The sequence below is a fragment of the Dipodomys spectabilis genome, unplaced genomic scaffold (genome assembly GCF_019054845.1).
Source record: "Dipodomys spectabilis isolate Male_0828 unplaced genomic scaffold, ASM1905484v1 ptg000613l, whole genome shotgun sequence".
Taxonomy (NCBI): domain Eukaryota; kingdom Metazoa; phylum Chordata; class Mammalia; order Rodentia; family Heteromyidae; genus Dipodomys; species Dipodomys spectabilis.
In genome coordinates, this window is record NW_024871290.1 from 168,616 (window position 1) to 194,240 (window position 25,625).

The following is a 25,625-nucleotide window of genomic DNA, read 5'->3' on the forward strand; positions in this document are numbered from 1 at the left end:
GTCAGATAGAAAAGCAATACAAAAGTTATTATTATTATTATTACTTTGGTCAGTCGTGGGGTTTGAACTCAGGGCCTGGATGCTGTCCCTGAGCTCTTTTTGCTCAAGGCTAGTGCTCTACTACTTTGAGCCACAGTGTCACTTTCAGTTTTCTGGTGGTTCACTGGAGATAGGAGTCTCACGGACTTTCCTGTCTGGGTTCAAACCAGGATCCTCAGATCTCAACCTCTTGAGTAGCTAGGATCACAGGTGTGAGCCACTGGTGCCTGGCAGAAGTGATTAATTTTAAGAAACTTTCCCACGTAAGCCACCGTTGATGTTCCTGGAAGTGTTTTCTTACAGTGCATGAAGCTGCATTCAGTACACCATGAGTTGAAATGAAAGTTTCTTTTCTGTCCTGGCCCCGCCCTGGCTGTTTCTCAGGTAACCCCACCCTGTTCTGGTTCTCGAGGCACATCTCCCTGTGGGGAAGCATTTCCTTCAACCTGGCCGTGTTCATCAATCTCGCTGTCGCCCTGTTCTACCCATTTGGAGATGATGGAGATGAAGGTAAGAGCTCACCCTTCCTCACAGGATGCATAGCACAGTGTTCTAAAGCAATCCTGAAATTACACAGAGCGTCCAGACGAGAGACTTCCGTTTGTGTGTGTGTGTGTGCGCATGTGCATGTGCGTGCGTGTGTGCGTGTGTGTGCACCAATAGTAGGACTTGAACTCACAGCCTTGCTCTCTTGCTTGTCTTTTTCACTTGAGGCTGGTTCTCTACCACTTGAGCCACACCTCCAAGTTTTGCTTTTTGCTAGTTCATTGGAGGTAAGAGTATTATTTACTTATATCCTCAGCCTGGCTTTGAACTGTAATCCTAAAACCTCAGCTTCCTGAGAAACTTACTGGCGTGAGCTACCTGTGCTTAGCTGAGAGATTTTTGTTTTTTAATAATTGTATTCTAGTTAATAAACTGTGTGAGCAATAATGGAAATAGATTGTTGCCATTTGACAAATACCACAGTTGTCAGACTCATCAACAGATACTAAAATAATGGTTGATCACATAATGAAAAACATGAAGAGATTGACTGTAGTCTTAAAGCATCTCCTCACAATATATTTACCTATTAAGAAAAGGACAAGGAGTAGTTTTGAAATAGAGAAATTGCTTTAATGAAGTAATCATTGAATCCTGATACATAGCTCTAGCCAGGACTCTGCCAAAAAAATTTGGCGTAATTTCAATTTGGGAAATTTCAGACAGACCCCAAATGAGTCATTCTACAAGATAGTAGAAGAGTGTTTTTCAAATTTATGAAACATATGAAAGCCAAAGATGAGATAAATGCCTAAATTAAGAGAAACTAGCCGGGTGCCAGTAGCTTATGCCTATAATCCCAGCTACTCAGGAGACTGAGATCTAAGAATTGTGGTTCAAAGACAGCCTGAGCAAGAGAGTCTTTAAGACTCTTCTCTCCAATGAAGCACTAAAAAGCTGCAAGTGAAACTGTGGCTCAAAATGGTAGAGTGCTAGCCTTGTCACAGAGGCTCAGAGACAGTGCCCAGGCTCTGAGTTCAAGCCTCAGGATTGACATATACACACACACAAAGAAATAATATGGTACATCCTGAATCAATAACCAGTAAAAGATCTCAGATGAACACACAGACTTTAATCTCTTTTTCTCAAAGTCATCTAGCCCAGTATGGAATGGGCTGGCACAGGGTTTGGGCTGTGTGTGTTTCCTCCAGGTGTGTTTTCCAGCCTGCTAACCTTTAGAGCTACTGAGACTTTCTTGGCAAAGTGTGAAAACCAGAGGGGCGGGAAGTCCTGCCCCATGCCGATGTCACCACCATCCATGCTGGCCGCTGGGGGGGGGGGGGAGACACCTGATATACTTAGGCTGCTTGCTCTGGGGAGGGATACAGAAAGAGAGACAGACACACCACAAGAGGCTGCAAGAGAGGGGCCTCCCAGAGTGGTGCAGCCAGGCGGAGAGGCCTGAGGCCTGTGAAGAACCAAGAGGCCCATGGAGAAGCCTGTGGAGAGCGGAGAGGCCCGCGGAGAAGCCTGTGGAGAGTGGAGAGGCCCGCGGAGAAGCCTGTGGAGAGCGGAGAGGCCAGTGGAGAGCGGAGAGGCCAGTGGAGAGCAGAGAAGCCTGTGGAGAGTGGAGAAGCCCGCGGAGAAGCCTGTGGAGGGCGCAGAAGCCCGTGGAGAAGCCTATGGAGAGGAGAGAGGCCCGAGGAGAAGCCTGTGAAGAGCAGAGAGGCTGCAGAGAAGCCTGTGGAGAAGCCTGTGGAGAGTGGAGAAGCCCACGGAGAAGCCTGTGGAGGAGGCTGTGGAGAGGAGAGGCCTGTGGAGAGGAGAGAGACCTGTGGAGAGCAGAGAGGCCTGTGGAGAGGAGAGGCCTGTGGAGAGCAGAGAGGTCTGTGGAGAGGAGAGGCCTGTGGAGAGCAGAGAGGCCTGTGGAGAGGAGAGAGACCTGTGGAGAGCAGAGAGGCCTGTGGAGAGCAGAGAGGCCTGTGGAGAGCAGAGAGGCCTGTGGAGAGCAGAGAGGCCTGTGGAGAGGAGAGAGGCCTGTGGAGAGGAGAGAGGCCTGTGGAGAGCAGAGAGGCCTGTGGAGAGCAGAGAGACCTGTGGAGAGGAGAGAGGCCTGTGGAGGGGAGAGAAGCCTGTGGAGAGCAGAGAGGACTGTGGAGAGGAGAGAGGCCTGTGGAGAGCAGAGAGGCCTGTGGAGAGGAGAGAGGCCTGTGGAGAGGAGAGAGACCTGTGGAGAGCAGAGAGACCTGTGGAGAGGAGAGAGGCCTGTGGAGAGGAGAGAGGCCTGTGGAGAGCAGAGAGGCCTGTGGAGAGGAGAGAGGCCTGTGGAGAGCAGAGAGGACTGTGGAGAGGAGAGAGGCCTGTGGAGAGCAGAGAGGACTGTGGAGAGGAGAGAGGCCTGTGGAGAGCAGAGAGGCCTGTGGAGAGCAGAGAGGCCTGTGGAGAGGAGAGAGGCCTGTGGAGAGCAGAGAGACCTGTGGAGAGCAGAGTGACCTGTGGAGAGCAGAGAGACCTGTGGAGAGCAGAGAGGCCTGTGCAGAGGAGAGAGGCCTGTGGAGAGCAGAGAGACCTGTGGAGAGCAGAGTGACCTGTGGAGAGCAGAGAGACCTGTGGAGAGGAGAGAGGCCTGTGGAGAGGAGAGAGGCCTGTGGAGAGGAGAGAGGCCTGTGGAGAGCAGAGAGGACTGTGGAGAGGAGAGAGGCCTGTGGAGAGCAGAGAGGCCTGTGGAGAGCAGAGAGGCCTGTGGAGAGCAGAGAGGCCTGTGGAGAGCAGAGAGGCCTGTGGAGAGGAGAGAGACCTGTGGAGAGCAGAGAGACCTGTGGAGAGGAGAGAGGCCTGTGGAGAGGAGAGAGGCCTGTGGAGAGGAGAGAGACCTGTGGAGAGCAGAGAGACCTGTGGAGAGGAGAGAGACCTGTGGAGAGCAGAGTCCTGTGGAGAGGAGAGAGGCCTGTGGAGAGCAGAGAGGCCTGTGGAGAGGAGAGAGGCCTGTGGAGAGCAGAGAGACCTGTGGAGAGCAGAGTGACCTGTGGAGAGGAGAGAGGCCTGTGGAGAGGAGAGAGGCCTGTGGAGAGCAGAGAGGCCTGTGGAGAGGAGAGAGGCCTGTGGAGAGCAGAGAGGCCTGTGGAGAGCAGAGAGGCCTGTGGAGAGCAGAGAGGCCTGTGGAGAGCAGAGAGGCCTGTGGAGAGGAGAGAGGCCTGTGGAGAGGAGAGAGGCCTGTGGAGAGCACAGAGGCCTGTGGAGAGGAAAGAGGCCTTTGGAGAGGAGAGAGGCCTGTAGAGAGGAGGGAGACCTGTGGAGAGAGGAGAGAGACCTGTGGAGAGGAGAGAGGCCTGTGGAGAGCAGAGAGGCCTGTGGAGAGGAGAGAGACCTGTGGAGAGCAGAGAGGCCTGTGGAGAGAGGAGAGAGACCTGTGGAGAGGAGAGAGACCTGTGGAGAGCAGAGAGGCCTGTGGAGAGCAGAGAGAGACCTGTGGAGAGGAGAGAGACCTGTGGAGAGGAGAGAGGCCTGTGGAGAGGAGAGAGGCCTGTGGAGAGGAGAGAGGCCTGTGGAGAGCAAAGAGGCCTGTGGAGAACAGAGAGACCTGTGGAGAGGAGAGAGGCCTGTGGAGAGCAGAGAGGCCTGTGGAGAGGAGAGAGACCTGTGGAGAAGAGAGGCCTGTGGAGAGCAGAGAGGCCTGTGGAGAGGAGAGGCCTGTGGAGAGCAGAGAGACGTGTGGAGAGGAGAGAGACCTGTGGAGAGCAGAGAGGCCTGTGCTGAGCAGAGAGGCCTGTGGAGAGCAGAGAGTCCTGTGGAGAGGAGAGAGACCTGTGGAGAGGAGAGAGGCCTGTGGAGAGCAGAGAGGCCTGTGGAGAGCAGAGAGGCCTGTGGAGAGCAGAGAGACCTGTGGAGAGCAGAGAGACCTGTGGAGAGCAGAGAGGCCTGTGGAGAGGAGAGAGGCCTGTGGAGAGGAGAGAGACCTGTGGAGAGGAGAGAGGCCTGTGGAGAGCAGAGAGGCCTGTGGAGAGGAGACAGGCCTGTGGAGAGGAGAGAGGCCTGTGGAGAGGAGAGAGGCCTGTGGAGAGCAGAGAGGCCTGTGGAGAGGAGAGAGGCCTGTGGACAGCAGAGAGGCCTGTGGAGAGGAGAGAGGCCTGTGGAGAGGAGAGAGGCCTGTGGAGAGGAGAGAGGCCTGTGGAGAGGAGAGAGACCTGTGGAGAGCAGAGAGGCCTGTGGAGAGCAGAGAGGCCTGTGGAGAGGAGAGAGGCCTGTGGAGAGGAGAGAGGCCTGTGGAGAGGAGAGGGGCCTGTGGAGAGCAGAGGGGCCTGTGGAGAGGAGAGGGGCCTGTGGAGAGCAGAGAGGCCTGTGGAGAGGAGAGAGGCCTGTGGAGAGCAGAGAGACCTGTGGAGAGGAGAGAGGCCTGTGGAGAGCAGAGAGACCTGTGGAGAGCAGAGAGGCCTGTGGAGAGGAGAGAGGCCTGTGGAGAGGAGAGAGGCCTGTGGAGAGCACAGAGGCCTGTGGAGAGGAGAGAGGCCTCTGGAGAGGAGAGAGGCCTGTGGAGAGCAGAGAGGCCTGTGGAGAGCTGAGAGGCCTGTGGAGAGCAGAGAGGCCTGTGGAGAGCAGAAAGGCCTGTGGAGAGGAGAGAGGCCTGTGGAGAGCAGAGAGGCCTGTGGAGAGGAGAGAGGCCTGTGGAGAGGAGAGAGGCCTGTGGAGAGCACAGAGGCCTGTGGAGAGGAGAGAGGCCTGTGGAGAGGAGAGAGGCCTGTGGAGAGGAGAGAGGCCTGTGGAGAGGAGAGAGACCTGTGGAGAGCAGAGAGGCCTGTGGAGAGGAGAGAGGCCTGTGGAGAGCAGAGAGGCCTGTAGAGAGCAGAGAGGCCTGTGGAGAGCAGAGAGGCCTGTGGAGAGCAGAGAGACCTGTGGAGAGGAGAGAGGCCTGTGGAGAGGAGAGAGGCCTGTGGAGAGGAGAGAGGCCTGTGGAGAGCAGAGAGGCCTGTGGAGAGCTGAGAGGCCTGTGGAGAGCAGAGAGACCTGTGGAGAGCAGAAAGGCCTGTGGAGAGGAGAGAGGCCTGTGGAGAGCAGAGAGGCCTGTGGAGAGGAGAGAGGCCTGTGGAGAGGAGAGAGGCCTGTGGAGAGCACAGAGGCCTGTGGAGAGGAGAGAGGCCTGTGGAGAGCAGAGAGGCCTGTAGAGAGCAGAGAGGCCTGTGGAGAGCAGAGAGGCCTGTGGAGAGCAGAGAGGCCTGTGGAGAGCAGAGAGGCCTGTGGAGAGCAGAGAGGCCTGTGGAGAGGAGAGAGACCTGTGGAGAGCAGAGAGGCCTGTGGAGAGGAGAGAGGCCTGTGGAGAGCAGAGAGGCCTGTGGAGAGCAGAGAGACCTGTGGAGAGGAGAGGGGCCTGTGGAGAGCAGAGAGGCCTGTGGAGAGCAGAGAGGCCTGTGGAGAGGAGAGAGGCCTGTGGAGAGGAGAGAGGCCTGTGGAGAGCACAGAGGCCTGTGGAGAGGAGAGAGGCCTGTGGAGAGGAGAGAGGCCTGTGGAGAGGAGAGAGGCCTGTGGAGAGGAGAGAGACCTGTGGAGAGGAGAGAGGCCTGTGGAGAGGAGTGAGGCCTGTGGAGAGGAGAGAGGCCTGTGGAGAGGAGAGAGGCCTGTGGAGAGGAGAGAGGCCTGTGGAGAGCAGAGAGGCCTGTAGAGAGCAGAGAGGCCTGTGGAGAGGAGAGAGGCCTGTGGAGAGCAGAGAGGCCTGTGGAGAGGAGAGAGGCCTGTGGAGAGCAGAGAGGCCTGTAGAGAGCAGAGAGGCCTGTGGAGAGGAGAGAGGCCTGTGGAGAGCAGAGAGGCCTGTGGAGAGGAGAGAGGCCTGTGGAGAGCAGAGAGGCCTGTGGAGAGGAGAGAGGCCTGTGGAGAGCACAGAGGCATGTGGAGAGGAGAGAGGCCTGTGGAGAGGAGAGAGGCCTGTGGAGAGGAGAGGGGCCTGTGGAGAGGAGAGAGGCCTGTGGAGAGCAGAGAGGCCTGTGGAGAGGAGAGAGGCCTGTGGAGAAGAGAGGCCTGTGGAGAGGAGAGAGACCTGTGGAGAGGAGAGAGACCTGTGGAGAGGAGAGAGGCCTGTGGAGAGCAGAGAGGCCTGTGGAGAGGAGAGAGACCTGTGGAGAGCAGAGAGGCCTGTGGAGAGAGGAGAGAGACCTGTGGAGAGGAGAGAGGCCTGTGGAGAGGAGAGAGACCTGTGGAGAGGAGAGAGACCTGTGGAGAGGAGAGAGGCCTGTGGAGAGGAGAGAGACCTGTGGAGAGCAGAGAGGCCTGTGGAGAGCAGAGAGGCCTGTGGAGAGCACAGAGGCCTGTGGAGAGGAGAGAGGCCTGTGGAGAGGAGGGAGACCTGTGGAGAGAGGAGAGAGACCTGTGGAGAGGAGAGAGACCTGTGGAGAGGAGAGAGGCCTGTGGAGAGCAGAGAGGGCTGTGGAGAACAGAGAGGCCTGTGGAGAGGAGAGAGGCCTGTGGAGAGAGGAGAGAGGCCTGTGGAGAGGAGAGAGGCCTGTGGAGAGCAGAGAGGCCTGTGGAGAGGAGACAGGCCTGTGGAGAGGAGAGAGGCCTGTGGAGAGGAGAGAGGCCTGTGGAGAGCAGAGAGGCCTGTGGAGAGGAGAGAGGCCTGTGGACAGCAGAGAGGCCTGTGGAGAGGAGAGAGGCCTGTGGAGAGGAGAGAGGCCTGTGGAGAGGAGAGAGGCCTGTGGAGAGGAGAGAGACCTGTGGAGAGCAGAGAGGCCTGTGGAGAGCAGAGAGGCCTGTGGAGAGGAGAGAGGCCTGTGGAGAGGAGAGAGGCCTGTGGAGAGGAGAGGGGCCTGTGGAGAGGAGAGGGGCCTGTGGAGAGGAGAGGGGCCTGTGGAGAGCAGAGAGGCCTGTGGAGAGGAGAGAGGCCTGTGGAGAGCAGAGAGACCTGTGGAGAGGAGAGAGGCCTGTGGAGAGCAGAGAGACCTGTGGAGAGCAGAGAGGCCTGTGGAGAGGAGAGAGGCCTGTGGAGAGGAGAGAGGCCTGTGGAGAGCACAGAGGCCTGTGGAGAGGAGAGAGGCCTCTGGAGAGGAGAGAGGCCTGTGGAGAGCAGAGAGGCCTGTGGAGAGCTGAGAGGCCTGTGGAGAGCAGAGAGGCCTGTGGAGAGCAGAAAGGCCTGTGGAGAGGAGAGAGGCCTGTGGAGAGCAGAGAGGCCTGTGGAGAGGAGAGAGGCCTGTGGAGAGGAGAGAGGCCTGTGGAGAGCACAGAGGCCTGTGGAGAGGAGAGAGGCCTGTGGAGAGGAGAGAGGCCTGTGGAGAGGAGAGAGGCCTGTGGAGAGGAGAGAGACCTGTGGAGAGCAGAGAGGCCTGTGGAGAGGAGAGAGGCCTGTGGAGAGCAGAGAGGCCTGTAGAGAGCAGAGAGGCCTGTGGAGAGCAGAGAGGCCTGTGGAGAGCAGAGAGACCTGTGGAGAGGAGAGAGGCCTGTGGAGAGCAGAGAGGCCTGTGGAGAGGAGAGAGGCCTGTGGAGAGGAGAGAGGCCTGTGGAGAGCAGAGAGGCCTGTGGAGAGCTGAGAGGCCTGTGGAGAGCAGAGAGACCTGTGGAGAGCAGAAAGGCCTGTGGAGAGGAGAGAGGCCTGTGGAGAGCAGAGAGGCCTGTGGAGAGGAGAGAGGCCTGTGGAGAGGAGAGAGGCCTGTGGAGAGCACAGAGGCCTGTGGAGAGGAGAGAGGCCTGTGGAGAGCAGAGAGGCCTGTAGAGAGCAGAGAGGCCTGTGGAGAGCAGAGAGGCCTGTGGAGAGCAGAGAGGCCTGTGGAGAGCAGAGAGGCCTGTGGAGACCAGAGAGACCTGTGGAGAGGAGAGAGACCTGTGGAGAGCAGAGAGGCCTGTGGAGAGGAGAGAGGCCTGTGGAGAGCAGAGAGGCCTGTGGAGAGCAGAGAGACCTGTGGAGAGGAGAGGGGCCTGTGGAGAGCAGAGAGGCCTGTGGAGAGCAGAGAGGCCTGTGGAGAGGAGAGAGGCCTGTGGAGAGGAGAGAGGCCTGTGGAGAGCACAGAGGCCTGTGGAGAGGAGAGAGGCGTGTGGAGAGGAGAGAGGCCTGTGGAGAGGAGAGAGACCTGTGGAGAGGAGAGAGGCCTGTGGAGAGGAGTGAGGCCTGTGGAGAGGAGAGAGGCCTGTGGAGAGGAGAGAGGCCTGTGGAGAGGAGAGAGGCCTGTGGAGAGCAGAGAGGCCTGTAGAGAGCAGAGAGGCCTGTGGAGAGGAGAGAGGCCTGTGGAGAGCAGAGAGGCCTGTGGAGAGGAGAGAGGCCTGTGGAGAGCAGAGAGGCCTGTAGAGAGCAGAGAGGCCTGTGGAGAGGAGAGAGGCCTGTGGAGAGCAGAGAGGCCTGTGGAGAGGAGAGAGGCCTGTGGAGAGCAGAGAGGCCTGTGGAGAGGAGAGAGGCCTGTGGAGAGCACAGAGGCATGTGGAGAGGAGAGAGGCCTGTGGAGAGGAGAGAGGCCTGTGGAGAGGAGAGGGGCCTGTGGAGAGGGGAGAGACCTGTGGAGAGCAGAGAGGCCTGTGGAGAGGAGAGAGGCCTGTGGAGAAGAGAGGCCTGTGGAGAGGAGAGAGACCTGTGGAGAGGAGAGAGACCTGTGGAGAGGAGAGAGGCCTGTGGAGAGCAGAGAGGCCTGTGGAGAGGAGAGAGACCTGTGGAGAGCAGAGAGGCCTGTGGAGAGAGGAGAGAGACCTGTGGAGAGGAGAGAGGCCTGTGGAGAGGAGAGAGACCTGTGGAGAGGAGAGAGACCTGTGGAGAGGAGAGAGGCCTGTGGAGAGAAGAGAGACCTGTGGAGAGCAGAGAGGCCTGTGGAGAGCAGAGAGGCCTGTGGAGAGCACAGAGGCCTGTGGAGAGGAGAGAGGCCTGTGGAGAGGAGGGAGACCTGTGGAGAGAGGAGAGAGACCTGTGGAGAGGAGAGAGACCTGTGGAGAGGAGAGAGGCCTGTGGAGAGCAGAGAGGCCTGTGGAGAGGAGAGAGACCTGTGGAGAGCAGAGAGGCCTGTGGAGAGAGGAGAGAGGCCTGTGGAGAGGAGAGAGACCTGTGGAGAGCAGAGAGAGACCTGTGGAGAGGAGGGAGGCCTGTGGAGAGGAGAGAGGCCTGTGGAGAGCAGAGAGAGGCCTGTGGAGAGGAGAGAGGCCTGTGGAGAGCAGAGAGGCCTGTGGAGAACAGAGAGGCCTGTGGAGAGGAGAGAGACCTGTGGAGAGGAGAGGCCTGTGGAGAGCAGAGAGACCTGTGGAGAGCAGAGAGACCTGTGGAGAGGAGAGAGACCTGTGGAGAGCAGAGAGGCCTGTGGAGAGCAGAGAGACCTGTGGAGAGCAGAGAGGCCTGTGGAGAGCAGAGAGGCCTGTGGAGAGGAGAGAGGCCTGTGGAGAGGAGAGAGGCCTGTGGAGAGGAGAGAGGCCTGTGGAGAGGAGAGAGGCCTGTGGAGAGGAGAGAGACTTGTGGAGAGAGGAGAGAGACCTGTGGAGAGCAGAGAGACCTGTGGAGAGCAGAGAGACCTGTGGACAGGAGAGAGGCCTGTGGAGAGCAGAGAGGCCTGTGGAGAGCAGAGAGGCCTGTGGAGAGGAGAGAGGCCTGTGGAGAGGAGAGAGTCCTGTGGAGAGGAGAGAGACTTGTGGAGAGAGGAGAGAGACCTGTGGAGAGCAGAGAGACCTGTGGAGAGCAGAGACACCTGTGGAGAGGAGAGAGGCCTGTGGAGAGCAGAGAGGCCTGTGGAGAGGAGAGAGACCTGTGGAGAGGAGAGAGGCCTGTGGAGAGGAGAGAGGCCTGTGGAGAGGAGAGAGGCCTGTGGAGAGAGGAGAGAGACCTGTGGAGAGCAGAGAGGCCTGTGGAGAGCAGAGAGGCCTGTGGAGAGGAGAGAGGCCTGTGGAGAGGAGAGGGGCCTGTGGAGAGCAGAGGGGCCTGTGGAGAGGAGAGAGGCCTGTGGAGAGCAGAGAGGCCTGTGGAGAGGAGAGAGGCCTGTGGAGAGGAGAGAGACCTGTGGAGAGGAGAGAGGCCTGTGGAGAGCAGAGAGACCTGTGGAGAGCAGAGAGGCCTGTGGAGAGCAGAGAGGCCTGTGGAGAGGAGAGAGGCCTGTGGAGAGCAGAGAGGCCTGTGGAGAGCAGAGAGGCCTGTGGAGAGGAGAGAGGCCTGTGGAGAGGAGAGAGGCCTGTGGAGAGCACAGAGGCCTGTGGAGAGGAGAGAGGCCTGTGGAGAGGAGAGAGACCTGTGGAGAGCAGAGAGGCCTGTGGAGAGCAGAGAGACCTGTGGAGAGCAGAGAGGCCTGTGGAGAGGAGAGAGGCCTGTGGAGAGCAGAGAGGCCTGTGGAGAGGAGAGAGGCCTGTGGAGAGGAGAGAGGCCTGTGGAGAGCAGAGAGGCCTGTGGAGAGCAGAGAGGCCTGTGGAGAGCAGAGAGGCCTGTGGAGAGGAGAGAGACCTATGAGGTCTGCGGGAAGAAGGAAGGAGGAAAAGGGAAGAAAGTTAAACCTGCCTCCTTTTGGAGGTTGCAGTTGCTTCTAGTTCTGAGGTAGCCCAGTTGCAGACCGACTAATAAGAACTCCTTTGTCACCTTTAACCGTGCCTCTGGGCATTTTCTTGCTCCCAGGTCATTACAACAGATACCTGGTTCATTCTTGGCTTAGAATATTAACGAAAGAGTAGTATCCACCTTCAGGAGCTTGCTATTGAGCAGAATTCGTAAGGAGTTTGTAAAGAACCGAGGCCAGCCAGCAGGGCCCCTCTGTCTTGGACGGATGGGTCTAGACTGTCTTGCTCATTCCTGCCAGGCTGATTCAGCTGCGGTGGATGCTGGAAGTGTCCTGGAGGTCTCCTCAGGAGTTGAAGATTGCCATGGCCACTGTGTTCCGGTCTGGATTTCCCCTGGCACAAGCAGAGTCAGAGATGGGACAAACAACCCAAGATAGCGAATGGTTTTGAGAGAGAGAGACAGAGACAGGGAGAGACAGGGAGAGAGAAAGAGACAGAGAAACTCTTCACAGTTTGTGTGAGAGCAAGTGAGTTCTTGGGAGAGACTTGAATTCACTGGTGTCCTCAGGGCCACAGTGTGCTGGCCCAGGTGAGGCCCTGCTCAGGGAAGCACGGGAAGCCGCCTGTGTCCTCACAGAGCTCCGGGTCTCCTTACAGGATGACGGAGGGAGCAGAGCCGCAGCCAGAACCCAGCGTCCTCCTGCCGGCCGCTGCAGATGTCACTGAACCACACCGCCTTCTGGGTCTGGGTCTGGGTTTCCGTCTGGGGTTTGAACACTGGGCTTGGGTTCTTTCCCCGAGCTTGTTTTTATTTTTTAACTTGTTATTATTAAGGTGATGTGTAGGAGGCTGAAGGTGACAGGCCAGGTCATGAATACGTTTCTTTTTGGAGTGTCCCCCTTCCCTTGCTCTCTCCCAGTTTTTCCCTCCCGTCTCCACCCATCAATTGCAGAGTTCATTTTCCAAATGGTGTCCAGTGAGGACCACGGCTGCATTTCTTCACCCTTCAGGCCTCCACGCTTTCATGCTCAAGGCTGGTGCTCCCCCACCTAAGCCACAGCGCCACATTAGAAATAAGCATCTCACAGACTTTCCTGCCTTGGCTGGCTTTGAACTGTGATCCTCAGATTTTGGCCTCCTGAGTAGCTGCAATTATAGGTGTGAGCCACCAGTGCTTGGCTTATCCTATTTTTTAAGCAAGAAAATGTGTGTGTGTGTGTATGTGTGTGTGTGCATGTCTGTGTCTGTGTGTCTGTGCATGCGTGTGTGCTAGTCATTGGGATTATACCCAGGGCCCCAGCACTCCCTTAGCTTTTATATCTCAGGCTGGTGCTCTAGTACTTGAGCTAGACCCTGACTTCTGGCTTTTTGCTGGTTAATTAGAGCTGAGGGTATCCACTGTCCAACCTGGCTTTGACCCTTGATCCTCATATCTCATCATCCTGACAACCAGGATTGCACATGTGAAACACCAATGCCTGGCCTACTAGCTAGTCTTTTAAGTTGCCTTGAAATTAGTCACAAACTTTCTGGAAATTTAATAATAAGTAACGCTTTCAAAGACATTTCCTTAGAATATCCACAGTACAGAGGGGTGGTTTTGCTGAATGCTTGCTGGTGGTTCATTCCTGTTTCTAGCTGTTCATGAGGCTTAGACATGAGGATCAGGGTTCAAAGCCTGTCCAGGCAGAAAATCCACAAGACTCTTTCATCTCCAATAAACCAGCAAAAAAGCTGGAAGTGGAGGTATGGCTCAAGTGGTAGAGGGCCAAAGTTGAGCAACAAAGCCAAGTAAGAGTTTAAGGCCCTGAGTTCAAGCCCCAGTACTGGCACACACAAAAATACGTAAAAGGAAATGCATTGTTTTGCAAGTTCCATGCTTTACAGTTTGTCTTGCAGTAGCATGGAGAGTACAGACCATTTTTCAGGGTTGTTTTTTTTTTTTCCGGTCAGTCATGGATCTTGAACCCAGGGCTTGGATTCTGTCTTTGAGCTCTTTTGTTCAAGGCTGGTATTCTATCACTTTGAGCCACAGTGCCACTTCTGGTCTTTGGTGGTACACTGGAGATGAGAGTCTCACGGACTTTCCTGCGCAGGCTGGCTTCCACTGTGATCCTCAGATCTCACAGGTGGGAGCTGCCGGTGCCTGGCCACTTTGCAGTTTTCTTCTCAGTAAAAACTCACTTCTCCCTGCTGCAGGCACACTTTCACCATTGTTCTCGGCCCTTCTTTGGGTAGCTGTTGCGATCTGTACCTCGATGCTGTTCTTCCTCTCCAAGCCCATGGGGCTCCGACCATTTCTCGTGTCCATAATGCTCAGATCCATCTACACAATAGGTCTGGGCCCCACGTTAATCCTTCTCGGCGCTGCGAACGTAAGTACTTTGATGGCTTTGTATCTGTACGGAGTCGACTACAAGTGCATTCGGTGTGTGATGTTCTGCAGCTTTCCTTCATGGATGCAGTGATTTCTGATGTAGGTGAATTTCAGTTCACGAGCACAGCACATAGCACATAGCCTTTGTAACTCATTTCATTTCGAGGGAAGGAAAGGAGGGAAAGGTTAAAAAAAGGTTGATTTAGTCACTAACTGGCATGTGGGCCACGACCCAGTTCAGTCATTACATTCATCTAATGCAATTTTAATCCCTTCTGTATCCCATACCCAGGGCTACTGATTAAAAAGAAACTACACTGAGCCACTGTTCACATCCTGAAGAGGCTTCAAAATCATCTAAGAAAGGTTACATTACATTCAGTAGAATTTTAGAATTGAGTAATTTTCATCAAAGGGCCTATGAGAAAAAGCTGCTGTGTTAAAAAAATATGACATTGGGCTCCTTTCCACGTGAACAAATTCTATAAACAAATAACAGACGGAGATAACTTTTTTAAACCAACATTTGTAATATGAGGATAAGGCTGAGCATTTTGAAGCTTTCCTTAGGTAAGTTTAGCATGAGTGAGCTAACGTGCTATTTCAAAATACAAGTAGGGCCTGGTGTTGTGGCTCACACCTCTAATCCTAGCTACCCAGGAGGCTGAGATCTGAGGATTTTGGTTAGAAGCCAGCCCAGGCAGGAAAGTCCATGAGATTCTTATCTCCAATAAACTACTCAGAAAAAGCTGGAAGTGGCGCTGTGGCTCAAGTGGTAGGACACTAGCCTTGAGCAAAAGAAGCTCGGAGACAGCACCCAGGCCCTGAGTTCAAACCCCAAGAATGACACACAACAACAACAACAACAAAACCAAGTAGGACATTTACAGAAATAATCTCACTTAAGAAATCAAAGTGTAAATGGAGTCTGCATGAAACTGGGGCTTTCTTAGATGAAAAAAACATAAATCGTGAATGGATGAAATAACAAATATGCGATTCTTAAATATTCTTGTCTACTGAATATACCCACAGCACATGAAAGTCTTAACTTGTTTTTAAACTTTTTTTAACCTTTTTTAAAGTGCCAACCTGGCCTTGAACTCAAGGCCTGGGAACTGTCACTCAGGTTTTTGGGTTTTTTGGTTTTTTTTTTTTTGGCTCAAGGCCACTGCTCTACCACTTGAGCTACAGCTCCACTTCTGGTTTTTCTGGTGGCTCATTGGAGATCAGAGTCTCATAGTCTTCGTCCCTGGCTTGCTTTGAACCGTGATCCTCAGATCTCAGCCTGTTGAGTAGCTAGGCCCCTGGCTACAGTTCAGTATTTTTGTATTTTCTTATAATGTTTCAAAAAACTAGAAATAATAAAAATGACAGTTTCCAGCAAAAAAGAATGCTCCAGAAGCCAGATCACCGGGTCTTTGCTGTTGTCAATATGGGAAGTATATTATAAATATAAAGGAGACTCAAGCTGGGCTCTGGTGGCTCCAGCCTATCATCCTGGCTACTTAGGAGGCTAAGTATCTGGGTATCACAGTTCGAAGCCAGCCCAGTTAAGAAACTCTGTGCGACTCTTGATTTCCAGTTAACCAGCAAAAGGCCAGAAGTGGAGGTGTGGCTCAAGTGGTAGAGCACCAGCTAACAAGGAGTCGGCTCTGAGAGGTGAAACCCAGTAATGAAAAATAAGTCTTATCAGTAGAAGGGTTTTTTTTTTTTTTCTGAGACCAGACTCAAACCCAGAATCTGACACTGTTGCTTACTGGCTGGTGCTCTACCCCCTGAGTCATGCCTCCATCCCCAGTAGAAGGTGTTATATCAAATATACTATCCTGTAAAATTCTTGGTGGGGGCTGATTGCTGTATTTATATGTGTGATCCTCTTCCACCAATCTGCACTCTTTTCCACCCTAATTCTTGGCATTTGAATATTTGAATATTTGAAGCGAGCATGAAGTTTGGAAATAAATGGACTAGTTCTGTAATCTTACCAAGCAAGATGTGGTTCAAAGCCAGCCTGGGCAGGAAACTCCCTGAGACTCTTAGCTCAAGAACTGGAAGTGGAGCTGTAGCTTTAGTGGTAGAGAGAGCTATAGCCTTGAATGAAAAAGCTACGGGACAAGCCCCAGTGCTGCCACAAAAACAAAACAAAACAGCCAGGTGGAAACGCTATTATTTGAAGCAAATATTGTTTCTAAAGAGGGAACTAGCCCTCAGTCAGGCTACTGAATGTTACTCCAAGTGAGGAAAATCTTACGTTTGGTCAAGTGAAATAATAGCTTCCTAGACTTGTGCCAGAGATAACAAAACATCCCCTGGGCCTCCATTACTTAATACCGATTTTAAAAAGCACAGGAAACAGAGAATGTGACGCTGCCATTGGAAGTCAATCTGTCTGTTCACTGTTCTCATATTCTTAATATTTGAACCACACATATATAAAGAAATAAAAATACAACATTCTCATGTCTGATGGGGAAAACCAGAAGTGTGTGCAACATTTTTCTTTTGCCCTCTCTTGGGTCTGGATAGAGAGATAACTTTTACTTGGTTCCATGCAGATAATTCAGCCAAAACAAAACTCTGTTCTAATAGAAGGCACACTGATGGAGTTTCTTCTTCCTTCCCCCCGACCTTTTTTGGCCATACCAGGATTTGAACTCAGGGCTTTGCACTTGTTCAGCCAGTGTTCTACCACTTGAGCCATGCTTCCAAGCATTCTCTTTTGGCTGATTACTTTGCAGATGGAATCTAGTGAAGTTTTCTGCCCAGAATGGCCTCAAACCACAATCCTCTAGCTCTCAGCCTCCTGAGTAGCTAGGATTGCAGGCAAAAGCTGCTAGCACCCTCTTCATGCTTCAGAGTTTTAATAAGAAAGACTAAATACGAATGCCTACTAAGCATGGAACACTGAGTTCAGCTGTAAACACTGCAGAAATGAAGAAATGACTATGTGGATATAACCTGTCTTAATGCTCCATGAACACATTGCTACTCTTTTTGTTGTTGTGAGTCATGGGCTTGAACTCAGTCGGGGCCTGAGTGCTGTCCCTGAGCTTTTGAGCTCAAGTGTGGCTCACACTCTGCGACTTTGAGCCACAGCTCTACTTCAGGTTTTCTAAGTGGTTTCTTGGAGATAAGTCTCATAGAGTTCCCTGCCCAAGCTGGCTTCAAACTGCCATCCTCAGACCTCAGCCTCCTCAGCCAGGATTACAGGTATGAGAGTCACCAGGATTACAGGTGTGAAAGCAGCCAGTGCCTGGCGGCTTGGACAGAGAAAAAATACCTTTGTCTAGCCAAATGCTGGCTGATAAGATTCAGTGGTCTAGGTGTAGGGTACTTTGACCAAATAATCATGGCCAATTTTGGACAAATTTGATGAAATACTTGCAGTTTGATATTGTAGAGTTGGTGGGAACACTTGTGTCTCTAAACTTAATGTGATGTGGGTTAATGGAAGTGATTTATGCAATAATTGTGTAATTGTAATATAAGCTTATAAAATTATCCTGGTTTGTCATTCTTCAGAAGGCAGAGGTCAGTGAAAACAGAAACCAATGCTATCGTGTATTCGTGTGTTCATTTAGTTTATACCTAGACATTTGCCTTGTGGAACAGATGAAGCTATAAGCTAAAATTAAATGGAGGTGACCCACACTTACTATCAAATTTTACATATATGTATATATAATATGTATGTATGAGTGTAGGTCTGTCTATCTATCTATCTATCTATCTATCTATCTATCTATCTATCTATCTATCTCAATCCTTGAACCGGTGGGTCATGCCTGTATTATTAGCTACTCAGGAGACTGAGATCTGAGGATCATAGCTCTAAGATAGCCCAGTTAAAAGAAAAAGTCCATGAGACTCTTATCTCCAATTAATGACCCCAAAATATAAATTACCAAAACATGCTGGCAGTGGAGGTGTGGCTCAAGTGGTAGAGAGCTAGCCTTGAGCAAGAATTAAAAGTTCAAGAACAGTGTTCAGGCCCTGAGTTCAAGCTCCAAGACCAGCAAAAAACCAACCAACCATCACCACCACCAACACCAACACCACAATACCAATACCACACCAACACCAACACCACCAACAACAATACCACCACCACCAACACCACTACCACCACCACAACCACCACCAATACCACACCACCATCACCACCACCAACACCAATACCACACCACCACCAACAACAACAACAGCAGCAGCAACAACAACAACAACATCAACACCACCACCACCACTACCACCACCACCAATATCACACCACCACCACCACCAACAACAACAACACCACCACCACCAACACCAACAATAACACCACACCAACACCACCAACAAATCCACCTCAGTCCTGGCTGCCAGTCTCTCTGGCAGCTGGGCTCCGAGGGCTGTGTGTGGAGCAGATTCCTACACGGGAGAAGTCATGCATGGACAAATGCTAGACTTTTGCAGCGTCTCCTGAGGGCCTTCCACTCGGTGACCTCGTGCCTTCCCTTCCTTCAGCTTTGCAACAAGATCGTCTTCCTGGTGAGCTTTGTGGGGAATCGTGGCACGTTCACACGCGGGTACCGGGCGGTGGTCCTGGACGTGGCCTTCCTCTACCACGTGGCCTACGTGCTGGTCTGCATGCTGGGCCTCTTCGTGCACGAGTTCTTCTACAGCTTCCTGGTGAGTAGAGGCCGCGCAGGTGCAGCTGCGGCCACTCCTGGCTGTGGAGCACACCCGGGCCTGCCCGGCTCTGCTGGGGCCGCGTCCCCGGCCTGGTGGGGGTTTTTAATTTTTAAAAGCCTGGCACTTTGGCCCATGCCTGTCATCCCAGCTGCTCGGGAGGCTGAGATCTGAGGATCCTGGTGCAAGGCCAACCCAGGCAGGAAAGTCTGTGAGACTCTGATCTCCAGTGAGCCACCAGAAAATCATAAGTGGTGCTGTGGTTCGAGTGGTAGAGCGCCAGCTCAGCAACAGCACACAGGCCCTGAGTTCAAGCCCCACTACTGGCCAAAACAACATGAATATATAAAGAGATCTGTCTGTCTGTCTGTCTGTCTGTCTGTCTGTCTGTCTGTCTGTCTGCCTGCCTGCCTGCCTATCTGCCTATCTGCAGTTGTACAAAGGGTCCCAGCCCCTGCCTTTCCGATCTAGCACATCTATGTTGAAAAGGCTAAAATGTGGCCACACTTTCCCGGGTCTCCAACAGAATGACAGCCAAAGGCGTCTGGCCTGAAACGTTAATGTAACCCACCCCAGGTGGGTTAGCTGGGCATCCCGTAGTCATTCTTGAATGCTTCTGTCCCAATCATCCAAATCAGTTCTTTCTTTTCTGTTTCACACACATACAAAAATCCATATTTTTTATGTCTGTGATACCATCTTATTATTCATTTATTTTTTTTATTTTTGCCAGTCCTGGGGCTTGAACTTAGGACCTAGGTGCTGTCCCTGAGCTTCTTTTGCTTCAGGCTAGTGCTCTACCACTTAAGCCACGATGCCACTTCTGGCTTTTTCTATGTGTTTCTGAGGAATTGAACTCAGGGCTTCATGTGTGCTAGGCAAACACTAAGCCACATTCCCAGACCACAAATCCTGCTATATCCTGCAATTTTACTTGAGTATACATATGATACTCTTTTTCCCCCCAATACTTTACTGAGGTTTGATGGATATATAAAAAGCTACAGAGCCAGACACCAGTGACTCACGCCTGTCATCCCAGCTGCTCAGGAGGCCGAGATCTGAGGAGCACAGCTCAAAGCCAGCCCAGGCAGGAAAATCCACAAGACTCTTACCTCCAGTTAGTGACCAAAAAAGCAGGAAGTAGAGCTGTGGCTCAGGTGGTAGAGCACTGATTCAAGCTGAAAAAACTCAGCGGCAGCTCCTAGGCCCTGAGGTCAAGCCCAGAACCAGAAAAATAAATAAATACAAAGGAAAAGACATAAAACCTGCAGAGCCTGGCAAGAGTGGCTTCTGCCTGTAATCCCAGCCACATTAGACACTGAGATCTGAGGATGAAGGGTCAAAGCCAGCCTGGGCAGATGAGCAGAGGTGTAGATCAAGTGGTAGAGGGCCAGCCTTGAGCGAAAAAGCCAAGTGAGACTGAGAGGCCTTGAGTTCAAGCCCCACAACTGACTTAAAAGGGAATAACAGTCTATCTGTCCGACATCAGTATCCTTTGGTTGTGCAGGACTTTGGCCACATCTGTTTCTGGCCACAGAGGTTTCTAAAAGCCATAAGCTTTCTTCACAACGAATCCAGAGCCTATGTAAGACCCTTTCCTTGGGCACTGTTAAGTTACAAATCAGAGCAGGACTGGGCAGGTGGCTCAGTGGTAGAGCGCTTGCCTAGCATGTGTGAAGCCCTGGGGTCCATTCCTCAGCACCACATACACAGAAAAAGCCAGGGGTGGTGCTGTGGCTCACGTGGTAGCGTGCTTACCTGAAGTGAAAACATGAAGCCCTGCGTTCTGGCGTGCGTGCACATGCACGCACACTCACATGTACATTTTTTTCAACAGTACAACAGTATATATTTATTTGCAAATAAGAAATGAGAATAGCAAAATAGAAGAAAAAAAATACAGGAGAACAATGTGTGGTGCAATCTCTATACTACGCAACTGAGCTCACTGCACGCACAAACACTTAATGTACGTGTTCCGGGCTCACACACACACACACACACACACACACACACACACACACACACACAGGTACAGTTAATGAATCGTCAGCTCATCAGCTAGATGTGCCCAATGTATAATTTCCCTAAATTCAGATGGAAGTATTCTTTTCTGTGTGTGCTTGTATCAGGACTTGAACCCAGGGCCTTGGGGACTGCCCCTTAGCTATTTTGCCCCAAATCTGACCCTGGAACATTCGATCCACAGCCCCACTTCCAGATTTGTTTGTTTGGTGATGGATAATTGGAGATAGGAATCACATGGCATTTTTTTTTCTACCTGGGTTGGCTTCCAACCACGATCCAGATTTTAGCCTCCTGAATAGTTTCTACCTGGCTCAAATCCAAGTGTTCTATTTCTATAGTTCTGTAAGAAAGTGATATCTCAGTGCTCATAAAACCAACATGTGCAGGTGGACACCGGTGGCTCACGCCTGTCATCCTAGCTACTCAGGAAGCTGAGATCTGAGGATCACGGTTCAAAGCCAGCCCAGACTCTTATCTCCAGTGAGCCACCAGAAAAGCTGGAAGTGGTGCTGTGGCTCAAGAGTTAGAGCTCCAGCCTTGAACAAAAAGGCTCAGGGACATCACCCACGTCCTGGTTCAAACCCCGGACTGGCCCCCCCACACAAACTCATAGATGATGCCAGATTCATCCACAAAAAACGTGTTTGATGCACTGCAGTAGGACAAGCAATGGGCATTTTGTCAGGTCGTTGATGCAGTGGTCTGGGTAGCGTGTTCCTCAGCGAAGGGTGATGTGTGTCTGTGTGCCGCTATGGTGTCCCTCACCCGGGCCCCGTGGCGTGTTCCGCTTCCCTGCTTTGCAGCTCTTTGACTTGGTGTACAGAGAAGAGACCCTGCTCAACGTCATCAAGAGCGTCACCCGAAACGGACGCTCCATCATCCTGACGGCCGTCTTGGCCCTCATCCTCGTCTACCTGTTCTCCATCATCGGCTTCCTCTTCCTGAAGGACGACTTCACCATGGAGGTGGACAGACTGAGGAACAGGACCCCGGCCGCAGGTACTTCTGCCGCCCCGGGAGCCTCCACCCACCCACACGTGACTTGCACGTGGCCTGTTCATGGGGTTGCAGAGACGTGTCTGTCAGGCCCCACCCCGCTGGCTCCCGCCTGTCATCCCAGCTGCTCAGGAGGCTGGGATGTGAGGATCAAGCTTTGAAGCCAGCCCAGGCAGGAAAGTCCGTGAGGCTCTTATGTCCAGTGAACCAGCAAAGAGCCAAAAGTGGGACCTGGAATATGGCTCAGTGGCAGAGCATGCTTGCCTAGCATGCATGAAGTCCTGAGTTCGATTCCTCAGTACCACAGACACAGAAAAAGCCAGAAGTGGCGCTGTGGCTCAAGTGGTAGAGCACTAGCCTTGAGCAAAAAGCTCAGGGACAGCGCTCAAATGCTGAGTTCAAGCCCCAGGACTGGCAAAAAGAAAAGCCAGTGGAACTGAGGCTCAAATGGTTCAGCTCCAGCCTTGGGAGAAAAAGCCAAAGCAGAGTGTGAGGCCCTTAGTTCAAGTCCCAGTGCCCCATACACACAAAAAGCCCTTTTCCTTTCATTCCTTTGAAAATACATTCTTGTTTGGTCTGAGGATATTTATGAGTGTTCAGTTACTCCTGGGCTCTGGATGATCAGTCCATGAGTCTTGGGAAATGTTTATACAATAAACCTGTGGATCACCCTGGCTGCTAAGGAGGCTGAAATTTGAGGACAGCAATTTGAGTCCAGCCCAGAAAAACAAATCCAACAGTATCTTATTTCCAGCTAACCAGAAAAAAAAGCTACATTAGAGGTTCGGCTTAAGTTTTAGAACTCCATGTTAAGCAAAAAAGCCGAGTTAGTAACTCGAGGCCCTGAGTTCAAGCCCCAGTATGGGTAGAACAACAACAAACAAAATAACAGCTAACCTCAGTCTCAGAAAGATTTAATAACTCTCACCATATTTCACATTAGAGTCAGATACTCCAGTGTAGAGAAACAGCTTTGAAAATCTCAGTTTTTTCCCCCTCCCTTCTCTCCCTGGAGAATAATATCTAACGTAATTAACAGCCAGTATTCCGTATATGTTTAATGTCCGTATATCCTAATTATATACAAATACGCCAGTGATACATGCTTTTGATGAGGAGAACATCAGTTAGTAGAAACTTTAGTATGAGAGACACGTGTAAAATATTCTCATTAGGCTGGGTCTGGTGGGTCCCACCTGTAATCCCAGAGACTCGGGAGAGCAGTTTGGTTAGAGACAGACCCCGCCTCAGCTCATAAGTAAGTCGTCCCAGCAGAGTGAGAGGCTGTGGGGAAGGGGCCAGCCCCAGGCAAGCATGGCAGAACAAACTGGAAGATCTATGCAGACAGGACAGAAATACCCAACACGGGGACTGAAGGTTACAAACTGAGAGCTCCTGAATTGTGCATCTACTGCCGGCGCTGTGACCGTAGTCTCAGGAAGGTAGGGTGCTTGTCTCTTCCTTCCTTGCTTGCTCGGCCTTTTGCCTCGAGCTCCGAAGCGGTATGAGGAGGTCTGAGACCTTCACAGGAGGAAATGGTTTGGTGTGGTCTCAGGGTTTGCCATGACTTGACCGCATCGCTCTGCGCCGGAGGCGGAACAGGACATGGGTGGGGGGCAGCTGCGCTCCTCCTCCAGCTACAGTGACGCCGTGCCTCTCTGTGTCACCTTCGTGCTGTCCCTTCTCCAAATCCCCAAGGCCTGCCGTGCTGCTGCTGTAAGCAGTCATTCACATGGGACGGCCCCTGGAGACCCATCTCCCACAATCGCAGCTCCAGGGCCCTGGCCCTGCTCCCACCTGGCCTCCTCCTCCTCTCAAAGTCCCCTCCTAACCCAAGTCCCCTGTCACACTGTGCTCAGCGCAGGAAGGTCCGCATTTCCTGCTCCTCCTAGGGTGGGAATCAGATGATGAGCAGCCGGTTCGTGGACGCTGCAGGAGGGTCTAGCTGTCGGGGATTCTTCCTGCCCTGGAGCATTATGTGCTCCTGTTTGTAAGCCCGTCCCAGAAAACCACACGGACACAGAACTTAGCGTCAGCTGACGCTGACAGGCTAGCGCGCGGGCCTGCGAGTAGCCGGCCCCCGGGCGGGCAGGTGGTTATACAGCTGCGAGGAGGCTGAAGGCAGGAGAAAGGCTGCGAACTGGAGCCCTCTCCTGGGGCAGCGGGGCACAGAGAGCAGCCAGCCAGGGCAGCTCTCAGCAGCCGGCTGCAGCCGGGCAGACGTCCTCTACCTGGCCCGTGGCCGGGACGGAACACTGCATAGCCGGCACAGGCCGGGGAAGGGCCACTGGCAGCTGGATGCCCAAACCGCACGGGGCCGGGGATGGCTCCCGACGACGGCAGCGACGAATTGCTGATGCAGCCCGGGCTGGGGCTCCGAGCGGTCTATGGCAGGGCCTGGCTCTTGGATGACCCAAGATGAAGGCTGCTGAGCTAAAGTAGGGGTGAATATGGAAACCCTGTTCCCAGAGGCCACGCTGCGGGGGTTGGGGGTGCGGGTGCTGGAGATGGAGCTCCGGCCTGAGCTCCAGTGTGGGTGCTGGAGATGGAGCTCCGGCCTGAGCTCCGGCCTGGGCTCCAGTGCGGGTGCTGGAGATGGAGCTCCGGCCTGAGCTCTGGCGTGGGTGCTGGAGATGGAGCTCCGGCCTGAGCTCCAGTGTGGGTGCTGGAGATGGAGCTCCGGCCTGAGCTCCGGCCTGGGCTCCAGTGCGGGTGCTGGAGATGGAGCTCCGGCCTGAGCTCTGGCATGGGTGCTGGAGATGGAGCTCCGGCCTGAGCTTCGGCCTGAGCTTCGGCGTGGCCATTGATGTCTTTCTGACTCCTGTCCTCTCCGGGTTGCCTCCGACCTTCTCCCAGGGAATCGGGACGTGCCCTCGGTGACCTTGCCCTCCACCCTGGGGACCTGTGACAAGGAGAGCTGCTCACCTGCAGCCCCCGCCTCCAGCGCAGGTCGGTATGGAGAGCCAGGGCGGTGACCACCTCAGCCCGGAACACTCTAGGAACGTTGCTCTTAGACGTTCATGCAGGGGAAGGGTTGAGGACCGAGTGTGCAGCTTATGTTGAAACATGACAGTTGAGGAAATGTGTCCTGAGATCTTTCTATTCACCCATGAGTGAACCCCTTTCTCCTGTCTGGCGTTCCCAAATGACCTGGTCAGACAGGCTCAGAACCCCTGGAGACCCAGTGAGTTCCAGGGCCGTTGGTCTTTATAGCACAACCTGGCTTTATGCGGGTGATTGCGAAGGAGAGTGAAGGAACAGTGCGATGTTCTTCATTTCTCCCGCTGACACTGCTCAAGACTTCTGTTGCTTAAGGAACAAGTGGAAGCAGAGAAGGCCCTAGGTACAGTCTTACACCAGCAGCGTGCCTAATTCTAGCCGCGTAGCCGCCATACAGCGTGCACACTGGGTAAACCACATCTCTCTCTACCAGTCCCTTCAGCCTCTTACGTGCTCCATATTAAAGTCTGCCCTGTGCATTGACACCTAACTAGCACATCATGGGCCGAGCTGTCTGCTGATTGATTTGCTGTCTCTCTGTCCTGGTGTCCTGACTCCACTGACACACGCCTGTCTCCTTCCCACTGCTCCTTCTTTCAAAAGGTGTCTGAGCTCTCCTGCTTTCTAACTCAGAGCGTGCGTCGGACTTGACCGTAAGTGAGCATGCGCACGTTGCTGCTGTCTTTGATACCAGCCCTCCTGGCTGGCGGTGTCCCAGCACATCTAACTGAAGTAGAAGCACCAGCCTACTTCCATCACGTGATGGGAAAGTACCGTCAGTTCAGAGGAAGTTTTACAGTTCATACAATAGCGCTGAACAGGCCACTGAAACGAGACTTCCTGTTCCTTTTTCTCACTGCTTTTAAATTCTCACCTTGACTCACCCCTGGGGCCACACACTCCCCAAATCAGCACACAAGAAGTTCTTCATTGTTGTATGAAATCGTGTCTTTCTGCTCATTTCCCTCTGGTTCAAAGGCACGATTCTATACTCAGGTGTTTATATATTACATCCACTGTCCTGGGGTGAAGGTGTGGCTCAGTGGCACAGTGCCAGCCTTCAGTGGAAGCAGCCAGCAAGCGTGTACGGCTCTCAGTTCAAGCCTCAGCTCCAACACATACATGAAAAACGCAGTCAAGCTGGATGGCAGTGGCTCCCACCAGTAACCCTAGTTACTCAGGAGGCTGAGATCTGAGGATCAAGGTTTAAAGACAGCCTGGTAACAAGTATGAGACGGTCATCTCCATTTAGCCAGCAAGAGCTGAAGGCGGAGGTGCACCTCAACTGGTACCGCACCCACCCAGAGCAAAATGAGCAAAAGCAAACAAGAAAAGCAACAGAAACCTAAGCGGCAGTGTCAGTTCTGAGTTCAAGCCCCAGTATCAGTGCACACCCACGTGCGTGCGCCTGCGCGCGCACGCACACACACACGCACAGATCATTATCTTAAATAATCAGATACGTGTTAATTCTGCCATCAAACAAACTTAATCCAGTCCCGATTCCCCTGTAACACATCTTCTTCTCTGTATTTCTCTGACGTTGTTTTTGGTGCCAGTCATGGGGCTTGAACCCAGGGCTTGGCCCTGT

The 25,625-nt window shown here is 53.1% G+C and overlaps 1 protein-coding gene across 1 annotated transcript in view; it reads left to right on the plus strand.

The window, feature by feature from the left end:
- Itpr2 (inositol 1,4,5-trisphosphate receptor type 2) overlaps nt 1–25,625 on the plus strand; it is a 190,111-nt gene that overhangs the window by 155,476 nt on the left and 9,010 nt on the right. Inside the window, exons 48-52 of the mRNA XM_042671372.1 lie at nt 424–549; nt 13,153–13,328; nt 17,843–18,007; nt 20,842–21,037; nt 23,891–23,983. Coding sequence (XP_042527306.1) covers nt 424–549; nt 13,153–13,328; nt 17,843–18,007; nt 20,842–21,037; nt 23,891–23,983 — 756 coding nt within the window. The remainder of the gene's footprint in view (nt 1–423; nt 550–13,152; nt 13,329–17,842; nt 18,008–20,841; nt 21,038–23,890; nt 23,984–25,625) is intronic.